The following is a 20811-nucleotide window of genomic DNA, read 5'->3' as shown; positions in this document are numbered from 1 at the left end:
TATGGACAGAGCTCATGCTGCCTGCAGAATTAAGGTGGTCACTAGACGCGGAGCCAGAAGTCATTGTCAGATACAGGCAGGAAGAAGTGCCTGCTGGCTCACTTTAAAAATATAGTGATAAATTTATTTCAGCATAGCTGATTTCCTTTGTAGTCCTATGTGTTTTGTTTCATGAACTGTGTTCAAAAGATCCATGATATAAAAATATGTCCTTAACTGTCTTCAGGAAGAACTTACTTCCATCGCAAACTGGAGGAGGTCCCTTTCTGTTCTGGTTCGCTGCCTCTGCAAGAGAAGATCACTGTTCTTCTCTGGTGCCCCCCAGGCTGTTCTCTCTACAGGTCCCCCCAGGTACTCCCTAGGTACCCCCCAGGATCTTGCTCTAGATCCTCCCAGGTGCCCCCCTCCCGCCGTGTGCTCTCTCCAGATTTCCCCCAGGTACCCCCCGGGTGCTCCCCAGGCTGGGTTTTCTCTACAGGTGCCCTTGAGCTCTCTGCAGGTGTGGCCTGGGATATGAGCCGCCAGCCAGGAAGGAGTGAGGCTCTCAGAGCAACTTGCAGGCCAGCCTTCCCAGTCTCCTTGGGGTTTGACTCATCCTGTGGACAGTGTACTCGCTTGTCTGGCACCTGGAGCGTGTGGACAGAATGCTCTAGGAAGGTGGAACTTGAAGGAGAGACTGAGTTGACATTACTGGTGCCACCCAAACTACTAAAGGTCATACTTTGATAGGAAGTCATGGCAAATAATCACTGCCATGCATACGGTGCTTTCCGGTCTCCCTGTGAGGCAGGCGTGATTACCCCAGTTAGAGACGAGGACACTGATCTGGAGCATTTACGCACCTTGTGCCAAATTACACCACTGAGCCGGATGTGGACAAGACCTTCTGTTTCCAACCTCCCACCCGCACCCCACCTTTCCATCTTAGCAGGCTACCTGAACTTAACAAAGGGGGACTTTGCTTTTTCCTGCTGTATAGCACTTTACGCTGATTTATGATGGAAAGCAGAGTAGGTGCTGACTTGACAATTAATGAAATACTGTAGAATCATCAGAGAAGCCTCCCACTTTGATCAAGGAGCCTGCTTTCCATATCTGACCAATAAGATATGTGAAAGCAGCCATCACTGCTTTAGAGCATGCAGAAAAATCAGGCCCCAGACTTTATTTCCTGTCTTTAATTTTCTGTATATTATGATGTTTTGGCATCATTAAAAACCTTTCTGGTGGGGGAGAGACTGCCCCTCCCAGGGCTAGTCAGTTCTTAGTGATCCAAAGCACTGTGTCTGTAATATGACAGCTAGCCAATCCAGAGGCACCTGTCCTCTCCCTGGGCCTTCCACCCCAGGAGACAATATTCCTCTGCCTTAATCATCCCAGGGCCATGGCCAGGCAACTAGGGGCCACCTCACAGCCCAAAGCCTGCGACAGTTATTCCAAGTAGCCAGTCCCAAGCTGTCAACCTGCCCTGTGTCGCCATATCCACAAAAGTGCTCAGGAAAAGCCATGAGCTGGTCCTGTGTTGCGCTCCTGCTTCTCCTTCCTGACCCAAACCTGATGTCCCTTCTCTGGCCCTGTATGGTGAGCTGTGCTTCTTGTTTTTAAGAAAATTATAAATCACATTAAACATTTCTCCCAATGACATTGACCCCTCTGAGTCGTCACTGAGTTGCCTTTATAAATTATGACACAGAACAGGGGTCTGTTCTGTTATACCCTGGCCCATGAAATGCATGGTGAAAATAAAATCAGATGTGTGGTGAAACAAATTTGGGTACTTCTACAGAAGATACCACTTTTTTAGAGACTTATTTTTAATTAAAATTATTTGAAAATATCCACATGGTATAACTTACATATAGCAAAATGCACAAATCTTCACTGTAGGACTCAGTGAATTTTGACATATATCTACACCCATGTAACTACCACCCAGATCAAGAGTAGAATATATCCAGCTGTCAAGAAGGGTCCTTGTGCCCTGTTTTGGTTAATAATCCCCCAACCAGAGGTCACTGCTTTTCTGACTCCTGTTATCATCGATACACTTTGCCTGATTTTACACATCATATAAATGGACCCATTCAGTACATACTCTTTCATGTCTGGCTCTTTTCACTCAACACATGTCTGTCAGATGACTACGTAATGGGTATATCAAAAGTTAGTAATTTTTAATAGCTGTGGAGTATTTCATTTGTCCATTCTGCTATCGAAGGAAATTTCTTGTTTACATTTGTGCCATTTATCAATTTATTGCCTCTTAGCTCCAAAATCACTCTTTTTGGCTTCTCTGTGAAAATAGCTCTGGGCCCACAGTGACTTCTCTGTTCTCGGGCCGCGCCGTGCTCTGCCCTGGCCAAGGAGGTCCAGATTCAGCCCTGGGTTGCAGGGTGGGGGCTGCGGGGGGGAAGGCTTGGCTGCCCCTTATATCTGCTATTGCCATATTCTTTAGAGTTCTCTTTACTTCTGACTGCTACTCTCTCATCTCTGGAATTCCTTACTAGAGTGAATGATTCTTTACGTCAAACTTTCCCTGTTCAAATTACAGTGTGGTTTCTCTCTCCTGATTGGCTATCACAGTTTTTGGTTATGAGCAATGTGCTCTGAACATTCTTGGCCATGACTCTTGGTGGATGTAAGTAATCATTTCTATTGGCTCTGTGCCTAGGAGTGGTTTGCTGGGTCACAGCATATGTCTCTTACTGTAGTAGATACTGCCAAAGTAAATACAGCTGTCCAGAGTGTTTGTAGCATGTAACATTGCCACGCACTTCATTTCGATTTTTCTAATGGGTGGCAGTGGTATTTCAGGGTGGTTTTGTTTGCATTTCCTTAATGACAAATAATGTTGTGCTCCCTTGTTTTATCTTTGGCTATTTGGATATCTTTTGTGACATATCTGTTCACAGTTCATTTTTTAAAATTGTGTTTTTTTTGTCCTTTCCTTGTTGATTCACAGAAGTTACTGATTTATTCTGGATAGTAGTCCTTTCTCAAATATATGTATGGCAATTATGTGTGGCAAATATAGTCTCCTAGTCTCCTGTGGACTCTTGATGGTATCTTTTTTTTCTTATTAGTTTCAGGTGTACAAAGCAGTGTACTAGTTAGACATATCACCCCTCACAAAGTGATAACCCCCTCCCCCAATCTATTGCCCCTCTGACATTGTATATATCTATTACAATTCCATTGACTCTATAAAAGGGAAAAATAAAAAAATGGAACTTCAAAAGATACCATCAATTCCCTGTGCTGTACTCTCTCTCTATATAGTCATGGGATGTGGAGTACAGCATAGGGAATTGATGGTATCTTTTGAAGTCCCATTTTTAAAAATTTTTCCCTTTTATGGTGTGTTTTTGTGTCCTGTTTAAAAATAAGTGCCTAGATCAAGATTAGAAACCTTTTCTTCCAGAAGCTTTCTTGTTGTACCTTTCACCTTTAGATGTGCAAGCCACCTGGATTTGATCTCTGTATATGGTGTGAGGTAGGGGTCAGATACTTCTTTCTCCCCATGTGGATATCAAATTGATGCAGCACTTTTGATTGAAAGATCACTCTTTCTCCACTAAATTGTTGTGATGCATTTGTCATTTATCAGGGACCATGTATGTGTGTAGGTCTATTTCTGGGCTCCCGTTCATCTATTTCCTATCATAATGCCAGTTTTCTTACATAGTTAAAAGGCACATCAGCTTACTTCTCTAGTAAAGGAAAGTGCTGAACTTTGTGAAAAGCTTGGATGGACAGTGTTTGTAGACAACATCTATTCATGTTTGTTCAGGCCACCAGCCTGTTTGGGGAGTCATCTGGGTTCAAACCCAATCACAGGATGTGGTTGTTCTCTGCCTTGTGCCTCTCTAGCCACTCTTTCATCCTGTTGAGAAACCTGTGCTGGGATTCTTGAGGTTCTTACTCCTGCTATCTTCCTTAGGTGGGGTGGCCCTTTATTCTTCTTCATGAGCTGGCACCTCTTCTCCATGCTTCCAGAAGAATTCCTTTGTCCCCTCAACAACGTAAGTATCAGTGACAGGCTGCTCAGGAGACAGAGGGGCTCCCAGCATGCATTAGTCAGGATTCTCCAGAGTAACAGAGCCCAGGAGTAGAGCCAGGTTTCATGGTGTCTGAAGCTTACACAATTGGGAGCGGGGAGCAATTCTTTTAGGAAAAGAAAACAGTGGAGGTGAGTGAGTGGTCTTGAAGCAAAGCTTCATGAGTCTCATGGAGTAACCACCTGATAAATGGTTTTCCTTAAAAGGCCCAGGCTTAGCCTCCAGACCCTGGGCCAGGCAGTGTTGGTGTGGGGTTGGCGGTGCAGAGGTGTTGCTCATCTCTGGCTCCAGGCCAGACCCAGGAATTCATTCCTGTCACCCTCATCTACTCTCCTCTTGCTCTCCTCCCTCTCCCCCACCCCCAGGGGAAGGGATATTTTCAGTCTCTACAACTAGTCCACTTAAAAATTAGATTGGGGGTGGTGGTCTGGGGTCTTTGATCTTACCTGTTTATGATGCAGTGCCCATTTGGTTGACTCTGTACATGTGGTTCCCTCTGGTGTTTTCAAAGGGACCAGCCTAGAGTATAATCATGCAGGACATGTAAATGCTGATTCCTGGGCTCCAGACTTGCTCTATCAAAATTTTTGTGGGATGGAACCTTTGAACCCGCATTTTAACCAGTGTGCTGGGTGAGAATCTCTGGGTTGTTTGGGTTCAGAGATTCCAAATATCATGCTCGCTGTATTTCCCAGGATGCTGTTCTATTTTCTATGGCCTGTGAGATGGCAAGTCTTCCAAGATGTGTGACAGTGGCTCTGGAGCAGGGTCAAAGTTGGATGCCAGCCCTCTGGATTGCCCATCACACTCCCTGAGTTGCTGTGTTCTGGAATCCCCTCCATGGTCCTACCTGCCGCATCACACCTGCCTTCAAGAACAAAGTCAAATACCATATTTTCATGGCCCACCTAACTGGCATGGCACCTGGCCAGTTCTCGGTCCACCCAGGGCCACAGGCCCCTGGGGACATGCCCCTGATTGTGTTCCTTGGCCTGGGTGCTCCCTCTGGCCTCAAGGTTGAACTTGACCATCACCGCCCACTCCACACCTTTCCCTTCAGATCCAGGAGGTCCTCCCCACCAGCCCCCTTGAACTTAACTTTCCAGACCATCCCTTTGGCTTTCCAGCCCTCGGGCACGTGGACTTGCGAATCCTTTGTTTTTAGGTCCTGTAACTTGAGGTCAGAGGTCCTGCCGACCTGGCCTGGGAGAGACCTTCCATGTGACTGGGAGGCAGTTAGGACACTGACTTTCAGGTTCTCCACAGGCAGCATTTCCCTGCCCCGAAAGCTGTCACTTTGTGCTATTATTTTTTCCACAGTAATTCAGATGTACCCAGCATCTAAGCTGTGCACAACCCTCTGGGGGTATTCAGAGGGTGTACCCCTGGTCCTCTGGGCACTGAGGCCCCAGTGGGGCACAGTGGCCCCAGCCTGGACCTGAAGCGGCCGCCAAGATACCTGCAGAGGAGCCCGTGGAGGGCGGGAGGTCGACAAGAAGGGAGGGAGGGGCCTGCCACCTTCTGGTTTGCCTTGATCTATAATTCATGCGCAGTGCGTATCTACTCCAGTTTCAAGGCTCTGTGTTTGTGTATGTATTGCTCACAGGTTAAAAGAGCAAAGCCTGGAATGCAGAACATGCTGAATAAACAGTGATTCCATTACTGACTGGTTGGCTGGGCCACATAGCCTGCTCCAGGTGTGCATAGGAGGTGGGGCTTCCATAGCAGAAGTGCCGGTTCATGGCCCTGTCCCAGGTCAGGTGGACTTGCTTTAGGCTAAGGGCTCCTGCCTCCTGACAGCCTCTGAGGACCAGAACACGGGACATACCCCATCCCTTTCTAAAAATGTGCTGTTCTAGGCTCTGTCCCCTGTTGGTGCCGGGTGACCTCCTGAATGCACCTCCAGTGGGAAGTTGGATGCTGGGTCCTTATGGCATCTGATATTGACTCAACCAAAGATGCAAATGCTTTCAAATAGGGGTTGTGAGGTGTATCTTTTGGAGAGTTTGTTTCTTGGTCACTCCATTGTCGGCAAGAAGAGTGTTCCAACTGTACATGAAAACAAGTGACGGCAGGGAGCTTTGGCCAGTTGGCGCCCTGCCATTTGCTCTGCCTCCTGGGTGCCACTTGGTGTGAAAACAATGCAGGCAGTGAGCCAAGCAACTATCCCTGGGGACTGAGATTCTTGTGAGAAAAGGTGCACTGGGGGGATGCGAGCTAAGGTTTACCATTGAGGCAACCCACTGAAGAAGAGCAAATTTGTTGAAGAGAGGAAGCAAAATAGAGCAATACCATCTTTCCCTTGCATTGGGTTTTTATGTTTCTGTCTAAAACATACTATGAGGGAAATGCAATTTGGTTCCTCTCACCCCTTCCTCCGCCAAAATAAACTACACATCCTAGCCCTGCAAATAAATAATCTCACAAAAGAAGAAGGGAGGAAATAGAATCCCCAGCGTCCTGCAGGTATCGGCTTGGACTCCCGCAGTGACTGAAGGCGGTGGGCGCTCCAGCTGCACAGGAGGTCCTCAGGGGCCCAGAGGAACAGGAGCTGGACTGAGTTGGCCTCTGGAGAGTCAGCTAGTTCTGGAAAGTTCCATCATCGTTCCCTCTCTTTTCTGAAGCTGTTTGACTATATTTGGAACGTAATTTTAACCTAATGAAATTTCGAGGTCTTTGTTTGCCATCAAAATAACCAACCCTTTCTCCGTTTCACTCTGTGAGTTGCTTTTCTTTTTGGCCCCTCTGCCCTCTGTCTCACTTAGGCTGACATTCTGAAGACATGCACTATGAGTTGAGAATTGATGGATTTCTTCCATGTTAAATCCTTTAAGCATCAGCCAGATGTTCTGTTCTGTAGAGAAGGTCAATATTTGTATGAGAAGTTGGAATATACAAAGCTCTGGGTGCTGTCCTAGTCCGTTAGGCCAGAAAGAGACATTTGCATGCTGTTGTTGTTGTGAACCACATGGTGGAGTTTGTCTTGATCGTACCTATTTTGCAGATAAGAAAAGTGAGGCTGGGGTGGGGCTCTAACAGCCCCTCAAGTTTACATAGGCAGGTGGCACTACAGAAACACTCAGGCACAGCAAATGGTGAAGAGCTGCTGATGAGGCGTGAGTGATTTGAATGATGCTATTCTTTCTGTTTTTTCCCTAGAGTGTGATTCCTGAGGAAGAGGATCATCATTTTTGGTAAACAAAACAAGTCCAGAACCTGAGAGAGAGAAAACGACATATGCTGACGACTCTTTGGAACAAATTTCCTCTTGGAATCTACCCTGTGGCTTAGTCTTCAAACCAGAGGTTCATCCTGCCCAGGAAACGGTGAGTTCTTTGCTCTTTTAACGTTATAACGTTAATGTGGATCATCCTGGATTTGTTGAGAGTGACAGAGACGGGTGGTCAAAAAATGGAAGAATCAGACTGGAGATTTAAAAAAGTAACCTAAGAAAACAAAACAACCACCATGTCTAGCAGGGGCGGAATTCCAGGGTGCCTGTGTAAATTAGAAAACTGGTCTTTTTCTTCCGGGGAGTGATAAAATGGTGCTTCATTCCATCAGAAAACAGTGCAGGTGGTCCATACAGTTAGAGCTAGAACACGTGGTTTCCGGTCTTGTAGGTTTTCTAGCTGAAAGAAGGGCAGAGCTAGCAGGTACTCATGTGAGATATAGTCCCATATCCTCCGAGATAAGCAATGGGAGACTCTCCCCGGCGAAGGGCTGGCTAGCCTGGGGGCCAAGACCGGTGCCCGGTCCTGATTGTGTCGCGTGGAGTGAATGACACCGGCCACAGTCTGTGCCTCACTGTTGAGCCGTGGCATCCATCCTGTGCAGTGAGATTCCATTGTTTCTGAAACAGGAGCCATGAAACGCGGGTCTCCTCCCCCTTCCCAGCCTCCCAGGGTAAAGCTACCATGCCTTCCTGCCCTTAAAGTCTAACCATTTGATTCTGTTCCTTTCAGATGGCCAACGTGAAGATAAGATTGATATATATTTCCTTTTTTGTTCTGGGAGCCCTTTGTTTGTATTTCAGCATGAACAATCTGTCTCTTTTTAAAGAAGAGCCATTTGTTCTCAAGAAAGAACACGGGAAGTTCCTCCAGCTCCCCGATGTGGACTGCCAGCAGAATCCCCCTTTCCTGGTAGTGCTGGTGACCTCATCCCACAGACAGATGCTTGCTCGCCTGGCCATCCGGAACACATGGGGAAGAGAAAAGGTTGTGAGAGGAAAACGGATAAAAACATTCTTCCTCCTGGGGCTCAGCCCCAGTAAGGACATAGAGAGAGCGGTGGCCCAGGAGGCCCAGCAACATCGCGATATCATCCAGAAGGACTTTGTGGATGTTTATTTCAACCTGACTCTGAAGACCATGATGGGTATAGAGTGGATCCACCACTTCTGTCCTCAGGCGGCTTTCGTGATGAAAACAGACTCCGACATGTTTGTCAATGTCTACTATCTGACCGAACTACTGCTGAAGAAAAACAGGACAACTAGATTTTTCACCGGCTTCTTAAAGATGAACGAATTTCCGATTAGGTCAAAGTACAATAAGTGGTTTGTCAGCAAATATGAATATCCGTGGGACAAGTACCCACCTTTTTGCTCTGGCACGGGCTATGTTTTCTCCAGTGATGTTGCGAGTCAGGTGTATAATGTTTCTGAAAGCATCCCCTTCATTAAACTAGAAGACGTCTTCATGGGGCTCTGCCTGGCAAAACTGAAAATCAGACTGGAGGAACTCCACTCCAAGCAGACCTTCTTCCCGAACGGGTTGAGCTTTTCTACCTGCCGTTTTAAGACGATTGTGGCCTGCCATTTTATCAAGCCTCAGGAGATGGTGAGCTACTGGCAGGCTCTGGAAAATTCTGTAGGAGAAGAGTGTCCAGCTGAGTGAGAGAGGCCCGGGGCACATCTGGACACACTTCAGACAACCCATGGTGATGGCTTTGGAAAGACCTTTGGATGGCATTGCTGAGAATCATTAGGGGTAGGGAGGGAGGGCGAGAGGGAGAGGGATGAAGGACGGTGAGGATGGCCTCCGGTAGGGATCAGACCTAAACTAGAATGTGAGCTCAGATGAAACCGCTGATGAATTTCCACTTAGTGCCCTCAAGCAATAATAGAGTCCATTTTATAAGTACTTCCACTGTTGCACTGGGTGTTTGATTTACACCTACGCTTTCTCATTTCAGGGGCTAGCGTCATGTGAGGTGGTGGGTGTTATCATCCCCATTTGCACAGGAGGAGACAGTGGCTTAGCGAGGTACAGGAATCTGCCCCAAAACTCACAGCCAACAAACACTGGAGCAGGGAGGAAAATCCAGGGCTGTCAGAATCCAGCCGCTGTCCCTGACTTGGTGCGCCCCTCCCTTGGGAGAGAACAATGGTGAAGAGGCTGGGAGGACAGGCTTGCTGCTGGCACCCTTCAGTCTATTTCAGGACTTGCCTCCTTCACAGCTCCCAACCCTTGTGCTCTTTAATGCTAAGACGGGGGTGAACACACCACCCCCAGCTCCCTTCATTTCTGTGATGGATCTGGCTGGACACTGAGTCCCCATTAGCAAGCAGCACGACACTCCGCTCATAGCAGAGCCCATCCCAGAAGATGTCTGCAGTGGCTGCAGCTCAGCCCCCCGAGAAGTGGCCAGCTCCAGACAAATCGATTTTTATAAGTTTTGCTCAGAAATCACTGCAAAGCCTGGCCTGGCATACAGACTTCTGGTCACACTGCTGATCTCCCCAAGAGCATGGCGTCTCCTCTGAGCCAGCTGTGGCATCCCGTCTGTTTGCTTCGGATGCCCTCGGTCTACTGTGGGTCTCTGAGTTCAAATTGGAGGGCAGTTGGCTGCAAGGTGGGGTCTGTGGAGGATTCTGGGAGGTTTTCTGGGAACTCAGGTGGATTGAAGTCAAGTCCTTGAGAGGATTCCCTCGGACACTGAGCGCCGAAGTGAGCCCTGGTCAAGGGAGGTCGGTCCTCCTGTGTCTACTTCCCAAGCTGGACCCAAGCTCATCTTTGAATTTCTTGTGTGGCTAACAGACAAGTGAGTTTTGTGGTGGGGAGTTTAATCTTCAGTTTTCTTCTCCCTGGAGGATTGTCTGAGCCTGTTCTGCAGGGTGGTGTGAAAAAGAGGCACTTCTTAGCAAGGGTCTTTGCCCTTCAGCCACTGGCACATTCCATGCAAGGCCATCTTGCTCCTGGTCACAGGAGTATGTGGTTCTTATTTCGTACTTTACCTGACTTAATTTTACCAGCACTCAAGGCAGAGGCCTCACATAGCTGTGTGACTCAGAAATGTTGGACTAAGTTCTGACCCGAACTCAGGAAGAGATATTTGCTGCAAAATGGTCATGGTGATGTGAAATTGCAAAACGAGGTCTGGCATTCTATTTTGTGCAGCACTTTTCATGTCTGGGTTGAGCAGCTTCTTTGCAGGTGTGTTTCCTTATCCTGGCTGTCCTAAACATGTTGGGTCATGTTCAGAAAAACCTCCTTCTCAGGTGGGAACATCAGGGACTTTGTGTATTATTTGAAGCCCAGATTTTTTCATAGCCATGTCCTTGGTCCCATAGGATGAGCTGCCTCTGATCCAGGAGATAATGGTAGGTTTTGAGGGTGAAGCTGTTGGTCTGGCAGTAGTGCTGGGTCTGTGCTTAGATGTCCACCTTGTCTGATGTGCATGTCCTGGGACAGGTGGGTAAGATGTGGCTGAGGCCAGTCAAGCCAGCGGTATCTGCGTGAATGGCTCAGGGTCTGGTCTTCTCAGCATCAGCCTGCAGTCCATGGCCACAGGGGCCCAAGAGCATAGGCAGCCTCCACATACAGCCTCAGTGTCTCCTTAAAGGATTTTCTGTCAAACGCACGTTTCCCCCACTCTATTTCTTTATATAGTGAAGAATGTTTTCCTCTAGGGATACCTTATTTCCTGGCTATAGAACTTGGACCTAAGAGCTCATTCAGTCCTGCCTTCATGTAGGAGGAAAATAAAGCCGCAAGAGACCCAGACACTTGCCCAGGATATCACAGCTAGTTGGGGAATGCAGGTTCCAGCTCAGGTTGTTTCATTACACCATCTTGCCTTGTTCTTGAGAGTCAGAAACTGGGAAAGCATGAATTCAGAGGCAAAGCCATGCTTTTACACTGACACTAAATATTGGTTTCAGAATGGGGCTGGAGAGGAGGCAGGCTGGTGTTACGGTGGCTTTGCCCACAGGCACCCAGACAGTAACGCTGGTGATAACAAATGCACTTTGCCAGGTCCTGAGATAAGGCCTGTACATGTATTACCTCCTTAAATGCTCACAATAGCTCTACTGGGAGGTTACTGCCAGTATCCCTGCTTTACAGGTGAGGAAACTGAGGGGGCAAGAGAGGTTGAATCGCTAGGTTGAGGTCACATAACTGAAAGTCGCAGAAATATGTTGTGAGCCCCAGCTGTCAAGGGCACTGTGTGTTGGTAACACGCAGCCCTGTGGTCCCCCAGGCTGTCAGCTGACCCTCTCTCAGTGGCCACGAGGACGCAGAAGCTCCCTGCGTTGGCTGCTCACGCTGCGTCTCCGGTGCTTCCTCAGTGTCCCGCCACCACACATGCCTACCCTTAGCGTCTCAACCCCGATATCCTGCCTTCCACTGGGACTGGAGGGAGGAGTCGCTGGGGGCTCCCGTGGTGCCAGCCTCTCCACTTTTGGACTTGATTCCTAGCTCTTTTTAACCTCGTGCAAAGTGAGACACCTGCCCGTTTCATGTTCACCCTTGCTGTCCATTTCCCCCTCTCTGCCGGATGGCCCCACAAGTACGCATGCGTGCTGCCATTTCCTATCTAAAAAAACATCAGCCACCTTCCTTGGATACCACGTTTCCCTTTACTGCCCTGTTTCTGCACCATTTTTGCACTTGAACCCCTAAGGGGAGTTTTAGGTTTGTCGTCTGAAATTCCTCTCCTTTCTGAAATCACCTCTGTTCAGATTTTGGGGCCCCACTCCCCCAGATGGTTGTCATTGAGGTCACTGATGACCTGCATTGCTGGGTCCACGGTCCTCCTCTGGGCTGAGCACAGCTGGTCTTGCTGCTTCCTGGCCCTGCTCTCGTCTCTGGCTTTGCTGGTCACGCCTTTCCTGTCTCCTTTGCTTGTCCGTGTCTTTGCTCTGACTTCTAATGTGGGAGTGCTTCAGGCCCAGCCTCAGCCCCCTTTCTTCCCGGGCTCCATTCTGTGCTCTGGGGGGGTCTCATCCCACCTCAGGGTTTTAAATGTCCCGCATCGTGTTGATAGTGCCCTGTAAATCTGTAGCTCAGAACTCGCTCTTGCTTTTCTGTCTTGCACGTTCCACTGCCTACCTGACGTTGCATAATGAGCAAATCCACAACTGAACTTCTGGTGGCCCCTCCTCACTCCTCATCTGCTTGACTCGCAGCCTTCACTACCTCAGGTGATGGACACTCCACCCTTGCAGCCACCCTGACTCCTCCCTCAGCCGAGGCATCCACAGACACTGTTGGCTGTCCTTTCAAATTATACCCAGGAACTGACCACTTCCCACCGTGTTCACTGCTGCCACCTCGTTCGAGTTCCGGTCACCTCTCACCTGTGTTGTGGCAGTAGCTTCTACCTGGCCTCTTGGCTTCCATCACTACATCTCTTTGGTCTGTTCCCCAAACAGCACCCAGAGTGCTCTTTGAAAACATAGATCATAGCATCTCACTTCTCTGTTCAAAACTGTCCAGTGGCTTCCCGTCTTCATGTCAGAGCCACACCTTCAGTATCACTGTCTGCCTCTGCTGCTCTGGACCTCACCCCTTCTCCCCTTGCTCACTTGGCCTCCCTGAACAGTGATACTCTTCCAGCTGCACCGGCCTCCATGCTCTTCCTAGAACATCCCAGACATGCTCCACCCCCTTCAGGGCCTTTGCACTGGCTGTTCTCTCTGCCAGTATCACCCTTTCCACAGATACGCTCGTGGCCCATTCCTTTGCCTCCTTCAAGTCTTTGGCCAGTTTATTGCCTTTTTAATGAGACCTGCTTTGCCCTCTCATAGGAAATTGCAACTCATGGTGCCACCCACCTCCCCTTACCTTGTTATGCTTTTCCCATTGTCTAACAAAGTATAGAATGTCTAGCATAAGTCTACTGTGTTTGTTGTTTACATTTGATTCCACTTGAGCAGCAGCCTTGTGCAGGAATGGATCTGTTTTCTTCACTGATGCACTCACGCTCTTAGCACAGCTCCTGCCACATAGTAGGTATTCAATAAATATCTGCCGAATGGAACTGCAATGACCTTTATGGAAGGTGGTTTTAGAGGGGAATAGATGAACATCGTGTGAAAGGGGAAGGATTTCTAAAGCATAGCCTTCACTATGGTTCCAGATGAACCAGTAAATGGGAAAACGGGTATGTTTTTACTGAAAACTGTGACCTGAAAACCTGGAAGTGCTGTACAGCAGTGCTTCTTGACCTCATGCCCTCTACCCCCCTTTTGTATAATGGTAAACCTCACACACTGAGAAGTAGATAAAATCCTGTAATGCCCTCCACGTGCCTGTACCCAGCCTCCCACACAGCCCATCTGTTCTCATCTACAACCTTCTCCTGTTTTGATGATTATAGAAATGAGCCTGTTTCCCTCAACTGTATCCAACTTTTAGTCTTAGGAGAATGACAACCACAAACCAAGTTGTCAGGAAATATACATGGGATCATGAAAGTGACTTTTCAGTCCAGTTGTCTTCTGTATATGAATAACTACATATGTATGCATTCTTGGGACACCAAAAACCACACTGTGCCAACATTTGAGGTTATTTTTCCAAACCAGAACCACAAAGCAATGTCAGCTCTCTTGAGCTGTGCGAGTGAATTCTGGACTTGGGACTTGGTGTCCTGGGACCTGGCCAGTCCACACATGAACATGTAGATGGTCCTCGGTTACCCAGGAAAGGTGTCACTTTCTGAGTCCGCTCTGACCCCACTGAAGGGATTCATTGCTGAAAGCCTGGCCTGGGTTAGGAGACGGTTTCTCTGATAAACAAGCCTGCTGTATAGATTTCAAGGACTGTGGTTAATAATAGAAGACTGAAGTTTAATTGAATACGTTCTACTTGAACTAAAACTATTTGTACACTATGGAAGGGAATGAACCACTTTAATGTGACAGCAAACAGAAATTGCAGGGCATTTTATAAAGTGTAGTTCCTGCCTTTTATTTAATTACTGAACACCGTCCCTTTGCTACCCAGTCTCATAGACATCTAAGATGAATTACATCTTAGATGGGTGGAAATCCTAATATCACAGCTACTTCTCGTAGATGGTACTTTTGTCCGCAGGTCTAATGAAATTCTTCTAACACTCCTGCCCTCCTTTCATGCATCACAGTGATTTCATTCTTAGAAATCTTTGTACCCTTTCATGTCTCCCACACATTGTTTTTCTTGACACTGTCTATTCATGTTGCATGAAAATTCAGGCGGTTTTACTTCCTCTTATGCTCTGAGGTTAACCACCTTGTCCTCACATTCTCACTTGGAACACAGTGCCTGGAAACCCCACGATTATCTTGCTCTTTTTTTTTTTTTTTTTTTCTGCTGTCAAAGCATGAATGGCCTGGGGATCACATTCCTCATTTCTACACATGATGACAACTGCAAGAAAATGTGAAACAGTTTCAAGTGAAAGTAGAATTTAAAGAGGCTGCAAAGACCTGGTCTGTTTAGTTAGGTATAAAAACCAAGATTTTGAGAATTTGTGCTTCATCTCAGCTCTCAGATTTCCTCACCCTCAACGTGACATGGTGCCATACTGTTTTGATTTTTTAAAAAATTAAATGTACTTAATTCTTACTTGTCTGAAAGCCACATAGCACTTGTATAAAAAGAAAGGACAGAAAAATCCAAACCAACAAAAACTCACACATCTTCTCTCCTTGAGCTTTGTACCTCAATTCAACAGCCTGGTTAACTTCTCCGGGACACCCCAAAGGTGCATGGAAAGCAGGATATCTAAAACCACCTCCACATTACCCTCCCCCAAGCCCGGTCTTTCCCCAGTGCTTCCCGTCTCAGGAAAGGTTGTCACTGTCCACCTGCCCATCCAGTTCTGCAGGCCAGAAATCATCCTGCGGTTTTCCTCTCCCTCATGGGCCTGCCATGTCTCATGGTTGCCAGTGCCTGTGGACTTGGCCTCTTCTTTCCATGTCTGCCATTGTAACCTCAGTCCAGGTCACCATCTTGGTTCAACTGGACTCAGGCCACGTCCTCTTAATTAGTCTCATGGATCTCAACCTGTTCTCCACTTTACATCCAGCATCTTTCCCTCCACCACCCACAAAAAGCAGATATGATTAAGAAACTCAGAGATACAAGGAAGCTGAGTGATTGCCCCTGGGCACCCTGTCCTGTCCATGAGCTGTGGGCTATTCCAGAGGTCAGATTGTTGACCCCAACTCCTGCTGGGCACCCCAGCACTGCTCTAGTCCCCAGAGGCTGACAGAAGTACTGAAATGGACTTTTAAAATGAAATGAATTATTTTCACGTGAGTTCTTTGATCCTGTTGCATGTGGTTGGGCTGCCTGCATTTGAATTTTATCTCCCTCCCTCACTCCCATAAGCAAGTTACCGATCTTCTTTGACCTCAGTTTTCTTATCCGAAAAATGGGACCACAGTAGTTCCCACCTCACGGGGTTACTGGGTTGGTTGAGACAGTGCATGTAGATCGCTCAGTAGCTGGGTGCTGTGATGATGACCAATGTGTAGGCTGTGACTTTGTCGCATACTGTGATGGCATATGTTTAGTGATCTGTGTGTGAATCAAGAAATCTCTGGGCTGAGTCTTTGAGACTTTGTTTCAGTTCTTGAATCAGTTTAGTTCCTTTCTCTCCTTTGAATCTTCCTTGGAACTCTTAGAGAAATTCTTATACCTGTGGTGTTCTTCAGAATTGCAGACCACAGTGTTCTAGACTTGGTTAATGTAGAATGTATGAAAATCTGAACTGGTAAAAAAAAAATGGAGCTGGAATGTGCCTTAGAGATCATCTTCAGTTTAAACAACAGCCTCCTTTTTACAGATGAGAAAACCAAGGCTCAGGAAAATGGAGTGACTTTGATAAGTCCTTCAGTTTGCAGCATCTCCAGGGTTAGAAATCTGCCTCAGAAAGGTCACATCAGTACTTTGTTCTTTTATTTGTTCATTCATTGGGCAGATATGCTCAATGCTTTTTATGAGCTGTCAGGAATGAGGGTCAATCTGAGGCTCTTGGCAAAGAGAGCTTTAGCTGAGCAAATATGCAATCTCACAAAGATGACTAGGGCATTTGTCCTCTTGGCAATCAAAGGAAGAAGTGTTTATTCAGTGCCTTCTCTGTGGACACACATCATAAATCATTTCCACATTTCTTTCTCATTGAATCTTCATGACAGCCATTTGAGGCAATGATTCTTATTGTAATCAGCCCCATAGTTTTGAGTTGAGGAGGCTGAGGTTCAGCGTGACTCAGTGACTTGCCCCAGGGGCTCAGACATGGCAGAGACCTAGCTCCTTAGCCTTCAATATCTTGCCTTCCCTAGGGCAAGGTTGGTGAGTCCTCCCACGGTGCCCAAAGATGGGCAAAGCACCAGCCCAAGGGGTCTGCCATCTTGTCCCTTTTCCTGTGTGTTGCCACTTCTTTTCTGTGTTGACACACATCTCCAGCTGCTCCTTCCTTGTCCTATCTGACCTGGGACTCAGCCCTTTGTCATCTGCGGCATTCCCAGGAATGTCCTGTTTAGCTGAGTCCTTCCTGGTCCTATCTGACCTGGGACTCAGCCCTTTGTCATCTGCGGCGTTCCCAGGAATGTCCTGTTTAGCTGAGTCCTCCAACCTGTCCTGTCCCTGTCAGCCCCATCTTGAGGTCACTCATGTTTCCTTCTGATGTTTCAATTGAATGTCTGGCTTCAGAACAGGAACCCCTCCTGTCCAATCCAGCCCACTTTCCACTGCTCTCTCCCTATAGCCCTTGCAAAACAGGCCATCTCTCAAAAGAGTGTGGGTTCAACACTAGACATGTGGCTTCTATCAGTGTGTGTGTGTGAGTGTGTGTGTGTGTGTGGTATGGAGTGTGAGTGTGGAGTGTGTGTGAGAAATGTGCTGTGTGTGTCGTGTGTCGTGTATATATGTGGCGCGTGTGTGTGTATGTGTGTGTATGTGTGTGTGTGTGTGTGTGTGTGCCGAGGTTCTGACGAGAGGCACTATACTCAGTGGCAGCTGGTTTCTGAAAGTTTTCTGCTCTACGCAAGAGCCTGTGACGGGCAGTAAGAAGAGCAAGGCCACGTTTGCTTACATAGGACGTAAAAGATCAGGCTCCCTCAGGGCTCTCCTCAGCCATTGGGGCGACAGCATGGAGTTTGAGCGATCTCATTTATTCTCACGTTTGCACAGTCGTGCACTTATTACACAGCAGGTACGTGACACGTGCCACCTGTGGTGTGGAGGAAACACTGGCTGCAGTGACGGGCATCAGTCACATTATTCAGAGATGTTCCCAAATGCCAACTTCCAGACAGAATAAGACAGAGTGAAATAAAGTGGAAGATATCAAATAGCCTATTGAATATGGCTGTGTTTCTTCCAAGCAAGAGCTGTGCGGGCACTGCTGTGTAGTCATCTGCACACTTAGCCTTGGTCCACAGGCTGAAAGGAGATAGGCTGGGCCTGGGTGATGCTCATGGACTCCCCACACGAACATTCTCCAGACTGTGACAGGTGGCATAATTCACAAGTCTGAGTTAATATAACAGCTGCTGTGCCTCCTCCTTTGAAAAATGGATTAGAAGATACATATCTTTTCTCTGTGTCTCCCATTTGGAAGTATTTGTTTTCTCATGATTTTTTGCAAAGAATTAATTTTCAGCACTTGTCACAGCAGGACTGACATCTTAGCAATTTCCCAGGAGATCGTGAACTTCTGTCAGGCTTCCTCTTCTCTCTTTTTGGATCCCTGGTGGGGTGCCTGGTGGAGAGGAGACACTTGATAATTATCTATTGGGTTTCAAGGTGATTTCCCCAAACAGGTTTTCAGGCAGAAGGGTGGGCTGGAGTAGACGCAGTGAACTATGAGTTCCCTTCAAACATAAATTCCTGAACCTCTTTTATCGATTGTTATTGCCACCTATTTTTGTTTCTGTTTAGTTCCATGTGATTCAAAAATCTGTATGTGAACAGCAGGGAAATTTATCATGGGCTGAGATGTATTTGAAATAAACTCTCAATTAAGTCTGTGGGAGAGGAAACATGCTTACATTCTCTGTTTGAATATAGATGGAAGGATTTGAAGCTTGTGGCCCCTGGACACTTAGAAGCATGGATTCTTCTCTATTTTCCTGCTTTTCAAATATGACTACCAGGAGGGGGCCCCTGCTCTCAGATTGGCCCTGGAGATGAGTGGTGAAGCCGCCCGTCCCGTGTGGGGCAGAGAGCCGTGAAGGGCTGGATGGGCACAGAGTGAGGAAGCAAGATTGCGTCCTCGGGTCGGCCGACTGGAGTGCTGACAAACAACAAATTAGTTTTTAATTAAAAAACCCCAATTTCTTCCTTATCAGATATAATCAACCTTAAACATGTAAGTGGAAAAATGAATTCCATAGCCAAATGTACTTTTTGGTGTCACATTGTTTTGCAATGTCTGTTTGTTCTACTACTTCCGTTCTCTGGTTTAAGAAATTGGTGCCTGATGCATACAGAGCTAGGGTGCCAGTGTGGCTTTTCCACAGCCTGGCCTGTTGCTCCTGCCACACGCATACTCCGGGGAAGTCAGTGGTCTCAAGCATCTAGTCTTTTAGTCCCTAGAGATAAACCAAAGAGGTGATGACACCCTTAGTTAAATTCTGCTTTGGGAAATATCTGATGAGGGCGAATTGACTTATTTTATACCTGGTGAAATAAGACATCAAGAAAAATCCAGCATGACTGGAAATTATTTAATGCCAATGGAGGAGACTTTGTGGTCAAATTTTGTTTTTCCTAAAAGACAAGAAATAAAAGTAAATTTATATGTTACCGATTGGTATTTGAAAATGTTGTCTCCCTGTATTTTAGTGGGATCAGCTAGACGCTTATCATATTGTGAGAGTGGGCATATATATTATATTATGATTTATTAATAACAGTACATGATCTAATAAAAATTAAATTATTAAAATAGCATAACGCACTTATGTCAGTTCTAAACTGTAGACAGACATGATAAACTTGGGCTCTTCCTGAAAATTGGGCAACGTATGGTCTAAACTGGACAATCTTTTATTTTATTCTATGTGATTTCTATATTTTGTGCTTGGGAAAATATTTTTAAAATTTGACTTTGATTTTATATGTTTAGAAAAATATGCTGAATAACTTTGACATGCTGACTTTGTAAGAGATGGTGATTTCTTGTTTCACTTGGATTTTGGAAACAAAGACATGGGGCCCTAACTCGTGGAGGGTCCTTATCGGGGCAGGGTCTCGGTGAGTGGAGAGGGCCAAGGTATCCTGTCGGAAACTATACGCCCAGAGCATTTTCTTTCTCTCAGGTATATTTATATTTTTTAAAAGCTGTCATTTAAGTTTAAGAAACCAAGCTTTGTGGATTGATATGGATTAGAATCTCCACGCTGATTTATCTCTGAGGTGTAGAATGGATCCTTGATCTTTTAAAGTGTCACTTAAATGGAAATAAAGTGATTGAAACCGATGTGTTTTCTTTGATGTTAGCATGTATTTGCCATAATTCTTGTGATACGGCGGACCTGGAACTCGCTGTCTACCTATGCTCTTTGCAGGCTGCATCCCTAGCCTGTCTCAGAAATAAAAGAGAAGTTGGAGGAGAGAGGCGGAGTGTGCAGGGATGTGTGTCAGGGGAGGGGGGTGTGGGCCTGGAGATGGGCGGAGAGCGGAATGTCTTCTGAGGATGAAAGGCCTGCTCTTCCCCACCCTCCAGCCAGGCCTTGTCCTCCCTCCGTGGTCCCCTCAATGACCATCCTGCCCACCTGTCGTTCTGCTTCCCCTCACAGACTCCAGTCCCATCACTCTCTCCTCCCACCCTATCTGCAGTTCCAGTTGCTCCCTCCCTTCTAGAACATTCTCACCACACACAAACATGCTCTCTCACTTCCCACTCAGGGACAACTTTCTAGACCTCCTTCCTTTGCTACTACTTCCCTCTTTCTCTTTTTCTTCCTTTAACACTAAAACTTCTCCAAAGAACAGCCTTCTCGTTGCCACTCCTCCTCAGCTCCCATTTTATCCTCACCTCGTCCCTGCACAGTAAACGTTCTGGTGGAATCTCCAGTGCTCTCCATCTGGCTGGCAGCGGCATCTTGCCGGAGCCCTAGTGCCATCTGGTATCCCAGAGCCTAGCCTTCTCCCTAAGACTCCCGTCCGCTGGCTTCTGGGACACCACATCATGCTGTATTTCCTCTCACCTCACCTCCTGGTTTCCTTTGCTGGCCCCCCCACCCCTTTCTAACCCTGCCAGCCAGCATTCTGGAGCACTCCAGGGCTAAGGGCTCAGACTCTCTTCCTCTCACTGACACTTGCTCTAAGTCAAATTACATTTCCATGTGTCTTAGTCAATTTGGGGTTGCCATTCAGAATACCACAGGCTGAGTGAGTTAACAGAAATGTATTTGTTCTTAGTTCTGGAACCTGGAAATCCAAGATCAAGGTGTCAGCCAGGCTGGTTCCTCCTGAGGCCGTTCTCCTGGACTTGTAGGTGATCATCTTTTCCTATGTCTTCA

At 47.0% G+C, this 20811-nt stretch overlaps 1 protein-coding gene across 1 annotated transcript in view; it reads left to right on the top strand.

Annotated features, from left to right (window-relative positions):
• Positions 1 to 19766, top strand: part of B3GALT5 (beta-1,3-galactosyltransferase 5) — a 116389-nt gene extending 96623 nt beyond the window's left edge. The window contains exons 3-4 of the mRNA XM_074325253.1: positions 7218 to 7384; positions 8024 to 19766. Of these exons, the coding sequence (XP_074181354.1) occupies positions 8024 to 8959 (936 nt within the window). The 5' untranslated portion in view covers positions 7218 to 7384 and the 3' untranslated portion in view covers positions 8960 to 19766. The remainder of the gene's footprint in view (positions 1 to 7217; positions 7385 to 8023) is intronic.
• Positions 19767 to 20811: the final 1045 nt, after the last annotated feature.

The sequence above is a fragment of the Rhinolophus sinicus genome, linkage group LG01 (genome assembly GCF_036562045.2).
Source record: "Rhinolophus sinicus isolate RSC01 linkage group LG01, ASM3656204v1, whole genome shotgun sequence".
Lineage (NCBI taxonomy): Eukaryota > Metazoa > Chordata > Mammalia > Chiroptera > Rhinolophidae > Rhinolophus > Rhinolophus sinicus.
Note: the sequence above shows the minus strand (reverse complement) of the source record. Positions and strands in the feature narration are given on the sequence as shown.